Raw genomic sequence first — 18967 nt, 5'->3', positions numbered from 1 at the left:
TTTGGCGTTATGTCTGGACCTGGGAGATCGGTTTATGGTGTTTAACAACAATCCTGATTCCCCACTCAGGAGACATTTTTCAAGTTGAGTGATTTTGGAAGGAGGACTGGTAACATTCACATTAACCAAGAATAGGTTCACTGGAGCATGTGCAGCCATTATGGTCATGTCACAGACACGGGCTCGAGGGAAACTGTTGAAAATAAGAACTGCTCCAAAGGCTTTTCAATTTAAAACCTCGCATCTATTCTGGTAATTTTCTGAGATGTGGTGGCATTAGAATTTATTTGGAATCGTCTTCTCTATGTGTGCCCTTGAAATCAGTGCCCTACTGACTATTTTCTCCTTGCAATTTCTCTGTGTGTTTCTCCAACCATGGGAGGAAACGTGTGTGGTTCCATTCATGCGTGCAAAAAGCCTGTTACCTATATAGTTCAATTTTGTTTTTGGTTTTCCTCTTAGCCATTGTTTTGGCAGCATCCATATCTATATTTAGACTGCTAAGATTGTACTTGTTTTCCACTGCCTTTCTCTCCTTGGGGATGGTATTTCATACTCTAGTTTAATTTGTTGCACTTTTGCTAACTTTGTGCCAAACTGCATGAGGATCAGAAGAGGTTATGATAGAGCTGAATTCAATGGGCAGGATTGTAGCCTTAAAATCCAGTAGCTTTTATAGATTCTCATCATGCAGGATTTTTTTAATGAAGACTATACTCTTATAGTGAAACTCCACAATTTGTTGATTGTTGACATTCATAGTCCTGGATCAGTTGCCTAAATGTCACTAAACTAAAGATGCATACATTTTAATCTAGTGACATGCACCATTGAACAATGACAGTGACAATCACATTTGGGTAACTGTATCTTTTTAGTCTGTAAAATATTTGTCTGGGATTGTCAGCATTCGCATATGAACATCAAGTTTGATCAGATTTCAAACATTCATGTTTGAAATCATGTGAGGTACTGGTTCCTCTCTATTTAACTCTGGTTAGGCGTCATCTAGAGTATTGCGTCCAGTTCTGGGCTCCACAATTCAAGAAGGATGCAGACAAGCTGGAGCGTGTTCAGAGGAGGGCAACCAGGATGATCAGGGGTCTGGAAACAAAGCCCTATGAAGAGAGACTGAAAGAACTGGGCATGTTTAACCTGGAGAAGAGAAGATTGAGGGGAGACATGATAGCACTCTTCAAATGCTTAAAAGGTTGTCACACAGAGGAGGGCCAGGATCTCTTCTCAATCCTCACAGAGTGCAGGACACGGAATAACGGGCTCAAGTTAAAGGAAGCCAGATTCCAGCTGCACATCAGGAAAAACTTCCTGACGGTTAGAGCAGTACGACAATGGAATCAGTTGCCTGGTGAGGTTGTGGCCTCTCCCACACTAGAGGCCTTCAAGAGGCAGCTGGACAACCATCTGTCAGGGATGCTTTAGGGTGGATTTCTGCATTGAGCACGGGGTTGGACTCGATGGCCTTGTAGGCCCCTTCCAACTCTGCTATTCTATGATTCTATGTAACATACACAAACCTAAGATGGTAGTTATTTAAACTCAAGTGGCTCACGACCCCACCTTCCCTGGACTTTCATCCTCCAGCAGTGTGGTGAGAATTTCTGCCACGGATCTCACAACAGTTCCATATGGTGGTTGCATGGTCTTCACCTCCCTCCCTCCCTCTCTCTCTCTCTCTCTCTCTCTCTCTTTCTCACACACACACATAGGCAAGCTGGCTGCCCATCATGCTTGAATTGTCTTTAAAAAATGGTGCTAGGAATATTGCTACTTTACGACATAGAATTGTTCCCAATGACTTTATCAAGGTGGGGGGGAGATGAATGGCATCGTTTTTAAAGAGATTTTGAATACAGTGGGCAGGTGGCTGCTGAGTGCAGAAGTTTGGCCTTGTTTCATGTAAAAAACAAAGGAAAAAGAAGGAAAATGGAAAGAAGAAGACCACTCAGCTATGCTGTGGAATGATAACTCCTCCATCCTGAATGTCTCTACTTCAACTCAAATGTCTGCTTCTGTTTCTCGATCTGCAGGTAGTTTCCCCTCCCCCTTCCCTATGACCCACTTGAAGATTGAGAAATTCTGCAGGGGCAGGTGTTTGGATCAGCCTTTCTTAAAACCAAGTGCAATATTCCATGTTGCAGCCACAATAATTTATATTGCAGTTTATCATATTCACATCTTATTGTGTGGTGGCTTGTTTTCTTCTCTCCCAACCCAACAAAAGAGGCTAAATGTCTCTTCAATTTTTTTAAAAAAATGGATAGGTATTGCTACTGTATGAGATGTTCCATGTAAAATCCTTGAGATTCTGATAGTTCGGTTTTACAGCTCAGTGTGCCAGTTAATTCTGTTTTCTAAGAAAGCTGGGACTGCACTTAAATAATTAACAAATGATACACCAAGAGCACCGTCTCCATTTTCTGCTAAGAATATCAAAGGTTGAATAAAAATAATGGCATTTATGATTCATCGTTTTATGAATGTGATTGCTAGCACAGAGATGAAAGTAATATAGAGGAAATGAAAAATGATGCAAGGCCTTTCACTGCTTCCTTTCTTAAGGGTTCACTGAGGAGTCATTCTGTCCTTGGGATTTTTACCTTATGGAGTTGGGAAAGGACCAGCAGGGTGTCTGATTCCCTAAGGCTATTAAGGCCACCCATGGTCTGCATGCCAAAGTGGTCATTGCAGGGCAGATTTTCTCTGGCATCATCATTCATATTCTTCTAGTACTTTAACTGCCTGGTTCTGAAAGATAATAATCCTTTAAGCATTTCCCCATGCTTTATTGGAATTATGCAAGACTGAAGAAAGCACTAGTGCAAAAGGTGTAGGCATCACCAAATAGAGGTAAGGATAGGTAGGCAATTTCTGGCCCTCCAGATGTTTTGGCTTCTCTTCAGCCCTGTCCAGGATAACCAGTGGTGAGGGATCCCTCACTATTGGCTATGCTAGTTAAAGCTGATGGGTGTTGTAGATCTAAACATCTGGAGGGCCACTGCCCACTCCTGGTTTATAGGATTGAGGACAGGCACTATATCTTTGCTTATCTCCTCTTCTGTGCCTTAATGCAATACTTCCAAAGTTTGTTGAACCAAATTTTCCCATTATATCTAAACTATGGTTTTACAATCCTGGTTTGTGAACCAATCCTGGTTCAGACAACATGAAATTGTGGTTTAATGAACTTTGGATGTATTGCACTATAGCATGCATGAAGTTGTTATAGTGGTTTTAAATGTATGTGCATTATGCATGTTTTGTGGTTTTTAATTTTTGTACGTTGTTTTTAAGTGTATTTATCTTATGTGAACCGCCCAGAGAGGTATACAAATGCAATAAATAATAATAATAATAATAATAGTGCATGAGAAGGGGAGAGGACAAGAGGAAGGTTACACAGGCACAATGCTTGAACTCAGTTTGATTTTAAAAACATCATACTGTTACTTTTGAACTAAGCCCCTGTTAACTCTCCACTCCTTCATTGTTCTCCTTGCCATCCCTGCATAGTCTCCTTTCCTGTTTCTAGATTTGATGCCTTGGGCTAAGTGTTACATTAGGAGTTTTGAGGAACGTTGAATGTTTGGCATACTTCCATGGCCCATCAAGTTTGTTTTATGAACCACCTGTTTGATAGAAATTTGGATCTATAGTTGCCATATTTATTTTCTGCCAAGAATCTTGCTCCTGCACAACAAGTATGAAATTCACTAGGCAACTCTTTCCGTTACTGCATCGAGATCTTCATGCTTAGAAAAATTTGTCTAACCCCCCTTTAAAGCCAACCAAATTGGTGTCACTACGGCTTGTGGTAGCAAATTCCATAGTTTGACTGCACTGTGTGAAGAAGTACTTCCTTTGATCTGTCTTGAATCTCCTACTAATCAGCTTCATGGGATGACCCTGGATTATGAGAGAGGGACATTCTCCACACCATGCATAATCCACATTCTCCACACCATGTAGAATTTTGGACACCACTATCATGTCTCCTCTTAGCTTCCTCTTTTTTTTTTTACAAGGTAAACAATCCCAGCTGTTGTAACCTTTCCTCACCAGGGAGTAGCTCCAGTCCCTTGATCATTTTGGTTGCTCTTTTCTGCACTTTTCCCAGCTCTACAATATCATTTTTTTAGATGCAGTGTCCAGAACTGTACACACTATTTTAAGATAGTTAGGGTCATTCACAATTGGAGTGTTAATGTGAAACAAGAAGTATTTCAGTTTGAAAAATAGTAATACTTGAAACATAGCCTGGTTGCACATAATCTACTTTGATCCTTATAGGAGTAGGCACTTGTATTCTTGGGAATTCTCTCTTCATTTCTTTGGGACCGTGTAGGAAATGGTTTTGGTGAATTGTGCCATGAAGTCTCAGAATGCTCATTGATCTCAGAGCAGATTTAATAGGTTTTCAAGTCTATAAGTGCTTTATGCCACTCAGTACATTGAATGACTATTTTCAGCTTTAGGACTTGACTGATCTGGAAGCCATGTTCTGTTTATACTTAGAATATATATATATATATATATATATATATATATACACACACACACACACACACACACACACACACATACACACACACACACACACACACACACACACACATATATATGCAGGAGGGAGAAGGAGAGGGCAATGTACTAGTGTTCCCTACCAATACAAACTGGTTTTATGGCAGTTTAATTTCCATGGTTTCCCCCCAAAAGTCTCGAGAATAGTAGTTTGGTGAATGTGTTGAGAATGCTGCTGGGTATCTCTTGTACTTCTCATAGAACTCTGGCTCTGGGTTCAATGGGGGGAAAGAAATGACTAGTTCAGGTCTGAAGTGTAAATGCATCTTTGAGCATTTTTCAGTGTAGTTAGTAGAAGAGTTCACACAACCCACTGCATGAGGTAATTATGGGATTATGCCAGCTATCCCCACCTTCCACAGGGCACACATCTGCCATGTCTATAACTATAACAGTTACAGACGAAAAAGAAAAACACATTTACCTCATTGGCATAGCAATACCTAATCACAAAAATGTTGTAGGAAAGGAAGAGGAAAAGGGGAAAATATACGCCACTGGCTATGGAAATTAAAGAACTATGGCAACTGGAAAAAGTCACAAATATTCCGTTAGTCACATCAGTCACCGACATCACATCAAAAATATTTACAGAAAACCTTCAGAAACTGGGCCTACCAAAATATATCCACACCAACATCCAAAAAGCAGTCATGAACCAATAAAAGACAGCATGACTTGACAAAGCCCATCATGTTCATCTAGAAAAACCGCAACGAGTGAGAAAAGAGAGATAATAATAAATCAGGACTAATACCACCCAGGGAGACCTGTGAGCACAGGGATTTCCTCTGCTGCTTTCATTCCAACACCTCCCCTGCTAAACACAGCCAGGACACTTTTTTTTAGTGAAGGTGTTGATAGGTAGTTGTTTGTGCACCTGTGCAACATCCTTTCTTTAATAGATTGCCACCATATTTTATAGGAAATTTTTACAGAAAGAGATGGCAACTTTAACTGATGTACTGAAAATGATCAATATTCCTTTAAAAACACTTACTCCCCTGTGCCGTCATAATTATAAATAGTAAAATGAATAGCCATACCAGAATGGAGCATTAGATAAAAGTGAAGCACTTGTTGAAAAAGTGGTTTCTTTATCTCTCTCTTAGGACATGTGCATGTTACAGACTTCAATATTGCCACAGTGATCAATAAAGACACACAGGTTACCAACATTGCTGGCACAAAACCATACATGGGTGAGTAGTCAAAAATTAAGATTCAGTTATATATATATGACCATTATTTGTAATATGTTCAAGGGCTTTGCTAAGTGCATTTTCATTCTTCCAAGGTCTGAAAACACTTTTAAGGGAGAAAGGACTGATTTTCGATAATATTTCAAAACTGCACTGGCTTGAAATGTGGGGCTGTGGTGCAGAGACCACACCTCCGCGAACCCCAGCTGTCCATACTGGGGCGGCCTGTCTGATTGCAGATGATATGCCTAAAATCTTACCAGTGTAAGCCAAACTTGCACAATCAGTTCCTGGATTTTTGCATCTTGACAATTGTATGGGTTGTTCCCACATGGGTGATGGAGGTGGGGCTGGCACACTAGCTCCATACATAGGGACCTTTGAAATTTCATCTGAACCAATCCAAAAGCTATAAATGGATATACATACTATTGATGCACCTTCCTCAAATAACCACCACCACTACCCCTCCCCTCAGTGGTCACTGAGAATCACAGCCAGGTCACTACATATTCTTAGACTTTAAAAAGAGTTCACTGCTTTGAACATGGCTGCCAGGGGTGGTGGAGGCAGCGATGCTGCTCTCCCTTTGATTAAAGAATCAACCGCTACTTTCAGTAAATATCAGGCGTCTTATATGGTTCCATTTTTTCCATGTTTATATGGGAACATTGCTTTTGGGTGAGGGGGGGGCACTGTTTCTATGGGACAGGTAGTGGTGCTAATCTCTCTCCCAACATGTAAGGTAAGGTTATAATATTTTGGATGGCATGAATTATGAAAAGACTTTATTGTGTGTTTGCCCTTGTTAAGCAGATGCAAGTGTTGTTTCTTTGACCGAGAAAAGATGGAGGGCTATTTCACGCTTGCTTATTTTTTTATACATTGATGTGTTTGTAACTCAACTGCATCAAACAATCAGCCAACAGGTGACCTGGAAACTGTGATGCATAAGTGTAAATGCTTGTACAGTGCCGAAGAAGGTGAGCATGATGAGTCAGTTCCCCAGTGCTCAGTACATTTGTGCAGTGACCTTCTGAACTGCTTTGGGTGCCTGAAGAACATGTCCAAAGTCTCCTGGTTCCCATTTTCTTGGTTGTAGTTCTCATGGTGACACAAAGTAGGACATATCCCCACTTTTATCTTCTTTTAGTTAAGGGGAAATGCATTGTTAGCTTAGATTTGGCTAGGTTCCCTCTGAATCAGAAATTCTGACAAGAGTCAAGATTCTGACAGTACCATGGTCTCTGATTCAGGAGTTGGGGCACCCTAGTCCAGTTAATAGACTATGGAGATTTAGACCTGGGTCTGCTTTCCCTCTTCATCCTGGACAGACATCCTGTGTCCCAGTCTCAGCTACAATGATAGGGTTAAAACCGATTGAAAGGGTCAGAAAATATAGGCAAATATTGATACATACCTTCCAACCTTGCACAGTTAAAAACATAAGAGGAGACCTACTGGTTCAGATCAAAAGCCCATCTGATCCAGCATACTGTTTCAACAGTGGCCAACTCAAATGCCTTTCGGAAGCCGTCAAACTGGACATGAGCGCCATAGCACCCTTCCATTTATGTTCTCCAGCAACTGATGTACATAGGCATCCTACCTCTCATACTGGATATAATATATAGCCATCATGACTAGAAGCCCATCACCCAGCTAATTACACACAAGGGTACCCTTGAATTGGTCAATTAAATGCCCTGGCGGAAAACATTCTGAAGCATCAGCAATTCTCTAACAGGTCAGCAAGGTCAGTCTAAGCATCCTGAATTACTTTCTTTGTTCTAAGTCCTGGGCTAGACTATTTGATTAACACTCCTGGCCCAATGTATCTTGCTGCCCTAAGCGAGGCCAAGGCCTTCAATCTGCCCACCCCCACCCACCCACTCAACTACTGGCCATGATATGGAGAAGTGGTCGCACATGACAGCTTGTTGCTCTAGAGAGCGCCACCGGCCACTGTCTTGCTGTGGCAAATGCTTCAGTGGGAGAATGGCTGGCAGAACCCCCACTGAAGACAGCAGGAAGGCAGCAGCGGCCCTCTGGCCGGGGATGATGGGGAGTGGCATAAGTTGCTGCTGTTTCTGCTCTGGTTCCTGATTTGGGTGCATGAGCCTGCATAATGGTATCAAGAGGTAGGAAGCATCTCTACATCTTCTATTCAGGAGTCATAACCAAGACTTTGTCCCTTTGGTTTGACCCAGCCTGGGTCCAGCCCATAGCGATCAAGGTTTTGCATTCTTTCTGAAAAACACATGAAGTGCCTTGGAGTCTGGACAGTCATTATTCACTCTTCCGCTCAGTCTGCCTGGACATCTGCCACCCTTTCTTGTGTTAGCTCTAAGGGTGAACTCAGGATCTGATTAGGCTTTCCATATCACTCCTTGTGACTCCCTTTTTTGGCATTTTTGTTAGAAATAGGTACACTGCCTCATGTGCTAGTGGGGTGGATGAACTAATCCAACCATCTTTGTTCGCTGTAATGTTTGTGTGTGTGTGTGTGTGTTTGATAATAATCTTTGTAAAAATAAATCTTAGATTTTTTAATATAATGGTGTGTGTGAGCTAACTCCCCCAAATTAAGTGTGTTTGAGCAAAGTTCCCCAAATGTAGAAGCAGCTTTTCCTCATTTTAATAAAAAGATGTATATGGTTTGGTCCTATGCTGTATGGCTTGCATGTCAGGGTTCACATGTGGGTGAGGATGTGTGGCAACATCTCCTAGGGAAGTTTTACCCTGCTGTCTTTCTCCCAGGGATCAGTTTAAAAGCTGCTCTGCCACCTTTTTGAAGCTAAGTGCCAGCAGTCCGTTTCCATTCTCATTCATGCAGAGCCTGCCTCTCATTCAGGCCCACCTGCTCCAAAATGATCCCCAATGCCTAACCAATCTCAACCCTTCCTCTCTACGCTGTCTCATCCACGCATTGACCCCGCCCCTCACCTGTCTAGCTGGCTCTGTGTGTGGAACTTGGAGGTCCTCGCTTTAAATCTACCTAGCAACTGAAATTTGGCTTCTACCATGATGACACATCCCCTCCCCACATCATGGGTGCCAACGTGCACCACAACTAATGACTCCATCCCAGCACTATCTACCAGGCTATTTATACAACACATGATATCCGCATCTTTCACACTAGATGAAAATAGGGGCACTAGTTTTTACTTGTAAATTCACAATTACCATTGCCTGAGCTTCCTCCAACCATAAACTATACATTGCTTGAAAGTTCTTCTCTGCTTTTGATATGCTATATTCTTTACTCTGCAAGAAAGAACCTGACCTTCACCGACTTCAGAAGCACTGTGTGTGGATAAACTGATCATAACAATGGCTTTTTGTGTGTTTAAGACTGTTGAATAGAATTCTTAGTTACAATGTAGAATTGCAGTTTAAAATGCATTTAGTATCTGGATAGATGACTGTGGGAGTATAGAAAGGAAGAGATACATTATCATTCCAAGCACATGCATGCACATAAGACTGAAGATGCATTTGCCCCTCTCTGAGATTGATGGAGGGGATGAGACCTGAAGAGTTCTAGTGCACGTTTTTGTAGACACAAACAAAGATGCTTAAAGGACTCCCCAATATCTCCCAAAAAGGTAAAACGGGCTGCTCCTGATAAATAGTCACTGCTGAGCCATAAGCAGCTGTCACAAGGGGGGCAGGAGCTGGGAACCAGGAACCAGTGATTGTAAAGGAAGTCAAAGATGTGGGGCCAGGCCAGGAGTCAAAGCTAAAGGACATCCTCAAAACACACCAGAGCCATGGAAACCATTGATGCTCAGGCAAAGTCCCAGCCCAAGCAGGAAGCCTTTTATAGCCCTTCTTGTCTAGGGGTTGGGGAGGCGGGAGGCACTGGCTCACCTCGGAAAGCAGGGCCCGTCCAGAGCTTGAGATGTACACTGCCCAGGAAGATGCTCCAAACTGTGGCTCTTCTGTGGCTCTCCATCCAGGGCAGCCAGCTCGCACCAGTAACAGAAGGACAGTTGGAATATTTGCTTTGATGATAGAATGAAGGTTCATATTACACCAGGGAGATCAAAGCCAATAATCTTGCCTTAAGATTCCATCCTAAAGCAAACCACAACTTTCTCTGTTTTTCAGCACCTGAGATGTTCAGTTGTACAAAAACCAATGGCTATTCCTATGCTGTTGACTGGTGGTCATTAGGAATTACAGCCTATGAACTTCTTAGAGGCCGGGTATTGTATAGTTAATTTACATACGTTATTTATCCATCCATCCATCCATCCATCCATCCATTAATTCATCATTTTCAAGTTGTTCGGAAATCATCTCGCTCAAGATCTGCATCCGTTTCATAATGGACTCATTAAGATTCCACAGGGAATCACTTCAGTCTAAAATGCAAATTATCTTACTGATAAATGTGAATTCTTAGCACGGAAGTTGTCAGAAAGGTATCAGGAGTTCAGAAAGGAACAAAATCGGTCTATATTTAACGAGACATTTTACAGTTGCAGAAGAATCCTATGGTTCGAGAAAGAAGTGGGCCGCTGTGTGTGAATTAGCAATCCAACACTTTTCTTGCTCCAGCATGCCTTGCCGATGGATTGGATTGTAACGTACTCACAAAGTTTGTTAGAAGACTGTAAAAGTTTGGTGAAATACATAGGCAAAATGGAAAGTTTATTGCGACAAAAACACCCCCAAAGGTGTTCTTGTTTTGTTTAGTTTAAATTTATGAGCAATATGATATCACACTAATAATAATAATAATAACAACAACAATAATAACAATAATAATAAATTTATTTCTTACCTGCCTCTCCATTTTGATCGAGGTGGGGAACAACAGTAAATATAAAATACATAAAACTGAATTAAAACATAATATACATTGTTAAAACATCCTAAAAATATCCTAAAATTACACTGGATAGGCCTGCTGGAAGAGATCAGTCTTTATAGCTTTCTTGAATGCTAATAAACTGTTAAGTTGATGAGTCTCCTACTCTAGAATATTTGTGTCTATTTTGTGATGATGGTAGTCCCACTGGTTGCAGTTCTTGAGAACCATTTGCTAGGGTGTGGGAGAAACACGTGCTCAGGTGGAGCAGTTTTTGAGCAGTTTTATTGCAGCTGATCATTTGGTACATGTCTAAACTTGCATAAGAAGGATAAATTTCAACCAGCAGCCATTCAGTGAACAGAGGACCTTATCAGGAGGTCCAACATTTGAGCATACACCTGTTATCAAGAACACCTCCCAGATACTTATTCAGGTATTTGGACTATGTATACCATTTTCTGTGCTTGATTCTTATTCATTCATCACATAGTGACTCATATAAATATAGACATAAAATACTAATAAAAATCTAAATGGAGGTTGAAAAATATCTGTATACACGAGCACTTTACTTCACACATATTTTACATTTTCAGTTACAAACATTCTTCTACAAACTTTAGGCCCTCAAGGGTAATACTGTGCTGAATCCTGCCCCCTATTTTTTGGTGTGTTTTTTTCTCACTGCAAAAGTGGTATTGTTTTTTTCAGTGGGGAATTTCAGAGAATTTTCTCCTTGGGAGGGGGACAGGGTTTCCACATGCTTTTTTTTATGTTTGGGAGGTGGCTGAAGGATCTTCCATTTTTTATTTTTACTCAAAAAAAACCCAAACCATAAAAATGCCCAAGCATGAGACTCTTCACAGAGAGCCTGGCAGCTCTTTCTGAACTCCCAAGAGACCTTGTGACCACACCCTCTGCAAGAGGTATTCAAGAAGAATTCCTGGGCTGCAGAAACTTTGCAAGATATCCTGGGCTGTTCGAAGCAAGAATAAATGGGACTTTCAGAGCTTTAGAAAAAAACTGTTGTCTTGCTTGCTCGGTGTGGCTGCAAAGAAGAGAATTTCACTAAAAGCCTTGTTTGGCCTTGCTTTGCTGAGCTTCTGCAGCTCTTGAGCCTTTCCTGAATGCCTACTGGAGAGGGAGAGGCCACATGATCTCCTGGGAGTTTTATGGGTATTATTAAATAAGGTCCTGACAAGGTGAGGATAAGCTAAAGCGGAAGAGTTTGAAAGTGAAAAGCCCCGAAACCTGTGTTGCAGAAAGCACAGGCTACCTGAAAACAGTAAGCTTTGGCATAATATGAAATTGAAAAGTTCATGGCTTGTCACTATACTAGAATGATGAGGCTTTCATTAGTCCACTCTCTGTAGAAACTGACCTAGAGTTAAATCTTGGGAATTGAGGTTCTTTATAATTCTGAAATGCTGAGAGGCTCTCCATTAAGTTTTGGGGCTGTACAAAATGACATTTTAATGAAATGTTTGGAGGACAGTTTATTCTTCTCCCAGGCAGTTCTGCCATGCTACATTTTCTTCTTCTTTGAGGTACCTCAGTGCCAGCTGTACTTTTAACAAGTCCTGCTCCAGAAATAAACTGGAACACACAATCTTTAAATATTTCAAGGAATATTGAAATGACAACAAACACCAAAGCAGCAACAACCACTTCCTGTTAATTAAGGTTGTACTGGTGAAATGACGGTGCAAAGCCTTGACCTTTCCTATGCTCTTACGGTTTGCTTTTTAAACGCTGCTTGGCTGTTTTTGCTGTCTTCTCTTGCACTGATCCACTTATTACAACTGAATTAGGCTCCCCAGTGGTCCAATTGAGAACAACAGTGAGGTGAGGGGGGGGGGCTCTGGGGAAAGCAGCACAGTGAGTGTACAGAGGTCTCTTTCAAACACACACACACACACACACGTTTAAAACAGATAGTTTAGTTTTTGTAGTTGCTGGATGAGGGAGTTGTTTCTAAATTGTTTCTTTGCTTTTCACCCTTTTCTGTGTAGAGGCCATATCATATTCGATCTAGTAATGCTCCCAACGAAATTACCCATTTGTTCAAGACAGCCACAGTCATGTATCCTGCTGCTTGGTCAAAGGATATGGTGTCATTGATTCAAAAGGTAAGTGCGCTTTGTGAACAAGTTAATGCCAAGGAAGAGGTGGATGTTTGCTTTAGAGTGGCCATCTCCAACCTGGTGCCTTTCAGGCGTATTCGACTCCAACTCCCAGGATCCCTCAGGGCACTAGGTTGGAGAACACTGCTACAGAGTCTTGGAGTTGGATGAAAGCCTAATACAGCCCAGGACAAGACATACTAGTATTAGTGTACAAAGCCTAAACAACTTGTGACCCAAGATAATTGAGAGAGCACCTTCTCCCTTACCAACTTGCCCCATCAGTGAGGTCATCTGAGGGCATGTTCCTGGTGGTTCCACATGGACCTATGGCCTAATTGGCATCCACCAGGAGAAGAGCCTTCAGTGTGGTGACCCCCTTCGTATAGAATTCCCTGCCTTTGAAGGTCAGTTAGCCAGCAACGTTGTATTGCTTCCAGTGCTGTTTCAGGAAGCTTTCTGTGAATGACTGCCTGTGGTTTTACAAGGGGACAGGAGCAGGCAGAAGAAACATCGGGGCCTGCTCCTGTTGGACTCTTCCCCCACCCCCACAGGGCAAACTGTCTTCTTGGCCCTGTGGGGAAGAAGAAAGAGCAAGGGGACAGGAGCAGGCAGAAGAAACATCATGGCCTACTCCTGTTGGACTCTCCTTCTCTCTCTCTCTCCTCCCCCCCTCCTGAACTCCTGTTCCTTGTGTGTCATGTCTTTATTAGACTGTAAGCCTGAGGGCAGGGACTGTCTTTTTTCCTAAGTGTAAGCCGCTCTGAGAGCCTTTTTTGGCTGAGGAGTGGGGTATAAATATGATAAATAAATAAATAAATAAATAAATAAATAAATAAATAAATAATGCTAGGTCTTTGCCAGAACTTTGTTCTTTTACAAAGTTGTGTCTTTAATATGGTGGATTTTCTTATTCTTTTATTCTACTTTTTGTTCACCACTCCGAAATCTTTTGGATGGGGAGTGGTATATAAATATTGCAAATAAATAAATAAATAACAGCAGATGTGGCTGCTGTCAGAAGCAGAAACCCCATTTCTCATCTTCCTTTCTTCCCCAGAAATATCTACTGACACAAAGTGTGTGATATGCACTGTTAGTTTCCACACCACTGGTTCCTTGGTTCTTACCTTTTGGATCAGGATGAAACTTACAGTGCAGTTGCATCACATCATGCATTTTGCATTATTAGATTATTTATTATGTGTGTTTGTATACTGCTCTTTAATTCCCAGGGGTGTTAACAATAAAAATATCAATGAGAGAGGAGGAAGAGGAGATGCAGAGCTACCGATTTCATTGATAGCCATCTGCCTTCCATAACTTCTATTTCTGTCCTGAAGTCAGACTTCTGGAGGTTTTCGATTTGAGGGCGCTTCCAGGCATCACATTTAGCCTGTGGCAAAGTGGCAGTCAAACTTCTATAGAGATGTTCACTTGACATCATTTATTCATAACAGCTGCTCACATATTTTCATGTGGTAGTACTTTGGCTGTTTGCCAGGCAGATATTTTCACCAGCATAACAATTCTTAGATAACATGCCAGCACTCATTCCTTATCAGAAGGAAGAGGTAGGAATGGGAAGCATTTTTGGTGGGTTTATTGTTTTCAATCGTACTTAAAGCTTCATCCCACCTACACTTTTATTCTGGTTCTCCCTCAAATTATCCCATACCGTCGTTGTTGTTGTTGAGCTGCATCACACCAGCCTCTGCGCCTCCCCCCCTGCACCAGCACATGCCCTGGGAAGGCTGGGCCAGGCTCCACAACGCTCCACTTGTGGGCTGCCGAGGGAGGCCCTGCTCCTTGTCGTCTTGCTCCCGTGCACGCCCCGGGAGGGCTGGGCCTGCTCCAGGCTCTGCGACGCTTGGGGCTGCCGAGGGAGGTGGCTTTGCGCCTTGTCATCCCTCTGCACCCCCAATGGCTGCTCGGAGCTCAAGAAGAACCGTTCTTTCTGAGCTCACAGCTGGACATGCTGCATGTCATCAGAGTGCTTCGCCACAAAAGCAGACTATAACATAGACGTCAAGTGAGTCCTTTGCATGCAATGCGCCGTGAATGCAGACTATAACGCTGGTATGATAAAGCTCTTAGTCTCAACTTGCCCAGTTGTGCTTGTTGTGGTCCATGTAATGGAGCATCCCTCTTTCCCTGTCATAGAAGAGATTGGAATCCTCAGGGCTACGAATGCTTATTCCTAATGAAGCCACGCTAGGTGGTATGAAACCATAACAATATTGAAATATTTCATGAGCCATCTTTGCTTTGGGAAAGTAATTTGTAATATGAAATATCTGACATAAGAAAATACAGTTTGTTCCTTTTATACTACATACGGTGGGGCAAATTAATTTTGTCTCCTGTCCAAGATGGTGGCTTAAGCAGGAGCCTTTAATGATAGCCAGATAAGGAAAATAATTACATTATATATCCCAAATAAGTTCCCAAATAATATCCCAAATATTATTATATAAGAAATAATAATATCAGTGTGTTCATTGTTGTTTATGGAAGAAGAGACATAAAGAATCAAAGAAGAGACATAAAGAATACTTACTTGAGATTAACTAAACCCTATTGAAGTCAAAGGGACTTCTGAGAAAACGGGCATAGGATTTCATTGTTAAAAGTAGTAATTTTAGGCAGCAGTTGGAAAATACATATGCATAATTTTAGACAGGAGCTGGATATATACACACTCACACACACCCCTTTAGCAGGTATGTTTATTCTCTCCCATAATCTCATGTATTCTTCCTCAATGGAGAATATAGGAGCAAAGATTTGTTGATATGAAGGCTGTATGTAGGTTCTTGTATTCATGTTTCTGTGTTTTAATTAATTTAATGGATTTGCACTATGGATCCGATGGATTGATAGGCCATGAAGTTAAGAACACGCTGGCTACTACCAATACAATAGCTGATAGAAATTTAAAGCACCAGTCTATTACATTACTTTATAACCCTGGAAAAGGAACCAGAAGGGGTATCACTGGTAGCACTGTCACTTGGTATTGGAATAGAAGTTGCAATTACACAGGCCACATTAACAGCAATATTAGTAACAGCAAGTGGTGCAGACGTGGTAGATTAGGCATTGAAGAGTTCTTAACAAAATGAGCCTGAGATTGGTTCATAGCTCAGTGACACCGTTCACGCTTTGCATGTATGAGGCCCCATTTTCATTGTTCAGTATCTCCCATTGAAAGGTCTCAAGAAGCAGGATTGAGGAAGGTCTCTTGTCTTGGGCCGGATTCATAAGCACAGACTCTGTTCCACATGGTAAACTGTTGGGCGAGTTTTGTTATGTGAAGGAGGTGATTTACATAGTGCCATTACAGAATTCCCCCCAAAGGGACTTGTAGTGGAAAGGTGAACTTTTCTGCACTGTTTGGTATTGAATTTATGGTCACCACTTAATTCATGAGAGCCAGCACAGGGTAAAGCCCCTGTATACCTAGAGTCTCAGAACGATTATATGTGTACTGGACTCTCATATGAATATATGTGCACTGGACCCTCATCCAATTTGACTTGTGTGAGACCAAGTAGTGGTAGTTTAGTGAAAGCACTAAGGATACTATATTCCACCCCACAAAAAGCAGCTGAGAAAATCTGCCTGTATGGTAGGAGAAGCATTATTTTGCCCAGATGTTGGTGTACCCTGAATATGAAAGCACACCACTGTTTAAAACAGTTGGATTTGAGCTGGCTGGAATAAACACTTATCTGACATTTATGTAGACTTCCTTTATGTTTCTATATGTCATTTTACATTTTTATAATTTGCCATTACATTCTGGAAACCCCATGCCCTTTGGGTCCTTCTTGAATTAATGATGCAGTGTCACCATTATTTAAATATCTACCTTACACCCTTTGCATTTGTTTAGGCAGCTGTATGTATTATAGATGAGACCAACTGGGATTGTCAATTTTTTATTTTTTTTTGTCCTGGCTCTTATGTCCCCAGTGAATTTTGTCAGAAATGATTCAGGCATGGAACATTCCACATGTGAAGTAGTAAAATAACCTTTCTGCCTCTCTGCTGATGGTCCTGCAATGTGTGAATGATGTTAATGCAGGATAGAAGAAGGAAGGAAATAGAAATTAGAAGTGCAATCCTATCCATGTCTACTCAGAAGTAAGTCTCAGTAAATTAAAAGATATTTACTTCTCTGGTAAGTGTCTTGAGGATTGCCACCTAAGGGCACAATCCTATGCATGTTTAAACAGAAAAAAGTCCTGAAACTTCCAGCTTTCCCAGCCAACCAAGCTAGCTGGGGGATGCCAGGACTTTTTCCTGTCTAAACATGCATAGGGATTGTGCCCTTAATGAGTATTTCTACCAACAGAAATTTTACATTTGCATTATTGGTGGATTTTGAGAGCCAGTGTAGTGGTTAGAATATTGGGCTGGGACTAGGAAGACCTGGGTTCAAGTCCACACTTGGCCATGAAGTTCACTGAGTGGTTTTGGGTCAGTCACTGACTCTCAGCCTAACCTACCTCACAGGGTTGTTGTGAGGATAAAACAGAAAGGAGGAGGATCATGTAATCATGTAGGCTGCCTTGGACTCCTTGGAGAATAGGGGGGGATATAAATGTAAGTAAGAAAGAAAGAAAGAAAGAAAGAAAAGCCAAATAAGCCTCACATGTCAAAAATACCCATACTAGCTCCCAGATGTTTAGGAAAGTAAATAACTGTAGTCTTGTAGTTCAGCACCGGCGTTCCAATGCTACAATGCATGGAAGCAGGTGTCCACATACACAGCTGATGTGGATGTATATTCAGTTGTGTATCTGTGTCCCCATCACGATGCTTACTCTGGCCCCACTGAATTGGCTCGATGCATCTTTTGATACAGATGGGTCTGAGCATCCTCATCTGAAACCAATATCGCACAGGACTAGTTGAGCCTGAATTACATCTGGATCAGGGCCAGGGCCTAGTAGCGAGTATGAGTGCATTGTCCTTTATTCTAGAAGTCAATTTACATGCCATTCGTGTCTTGAGTACATGTCTTTAATGCAGAGATTCCATCGTGAATGAATGGTGCTCACACTGTCTTTGTAGCACTTAACTCTAACATGGTGCTCAAGGCATCTGATTAAGTTTGATGTATTTGGGGGAAAAGTCTTACCTTTAGTATGCAGATGCTGGGCAAGGATTAGATTCATTAATAAAAACAACCTCCCCATCTGTTTAAAAATAACATATGTGAAGACATCCTCCCAAAAAGCATACTTGATAAGACCCATATAATAGGATGGTGATTGCGGGTTGGTTACTGCTCTACCTTTAGATGCATAGCAGGATTTCCCCATGTTCTTTATTATTTTTGCTCTTCTAGGTTTTGGTTTCCCTGAATGATTTACATGTAGCTAAATAATGTGTTTTTAGTCATGCTTTATTTTGAGAAGTTTTGCTGATTCATATGGAATCTCTGCATTAAAAATATTAGAAAGTATATGGATGGTTGGCACCAGTGGTATCTAAACTCCCAAATAAGTGCAGTGAACCTGATTCCAGTGGGAGTTTGTTTGAATTGTGTGGATAAGACATGTAGACATAAAACGAAACTACTTCTGCAAAATACCATTGTAAGGAAGAACAGAATCTGTCACAATAGCACACTTTGGATAATTTGTTCAAACACAACAGGCATCTGTAAGATGCTTGGCTTATCTTAGAGTAAGAAAGAACTCAACAATTTACTGCTAAAGGAGAATACTTTCCCAATTTCAGCCAACTAAGCATCCAGTAGAAAAGTTAATAGCAATGTGGAGAACCTGATTCTGAAGCCAGCCATGGATAGTGTGATGTATGGGCATGAAAGAAAAGATGGAAGGTTCTTCTGTGGTGGTTCTGATTTCAGGCCAGCATGAATTAAGATGGTTAACTTGTGGAACAAAACTAGTGGTCTTTAGTTTTAACTACATTGGTTTGTAAAGCCAGGTGTAATAAGAAAGTAGAAAATGGAGTTATTTTTCATTGTCAAAAGCCATTTGCTAAAGTTTGTTGAGACTATGCTACTCTTGAAAGGGCCTCATTGAATCATAGAATAGTAGAGTTGGAAGGGGCCTATAAGGCCATCGAGTCCAACCCCTTGCGCAGTGCAGGAATCCATCCTAAAGCATCCCTGACAGATGGTTGTCCAGCTGCCTCTTGAATGCCTCTAGTGTGGGAGAGCCCTCAACCTCCCTAGGTAA

General features: G+C 41.5%; 1 protein-coding gene across 1 annotated transcript in view; it reads left to right on the top strand.

Annotated features, from left to right (window-relative positions):
• STK32A (serine/threonine kinase 32A) overlaps positions 1–18967 on the top strand; it is a 57972-nt gene that overhangs the window by 32772 nt on the left and 6233 nt on the right. The window contains exons 5-7 of the mRNA XM_063123292.1: positions 5712–5801; positions 9918–10015; positions 12639–12755. Of these exons, the coding sequence (XP_062979362.1) occupies positions 5712–5801; positions 9918–10015; positions 12639–12755 (305 nt within the window). The remainder of the gene's footprint in view (positions 1–5711; positions 5802–9917; positions 10016–12638; positions 12756–18967) is intronic.

Source organism: Elgaria multicarinata, chromosome 3, assembly GCF_023053635.1.
Source record: "Elgaria multicarinata webbii isolate HBS135686 ecotype San Diego chromosome 3, rElgMul1.1.pri, whole genome shotgun sequence".
In the NCBI taxonomy this organism is placed as follows: Eukaryota; Metazoa; Chordata; class Lepidosauria; order Squamata; family Anguidae; genus Elgaria; species Elgaria multicarinata.
This window is presented reverse-complemented; position numbering and strand designations above follow the sequence as displayed.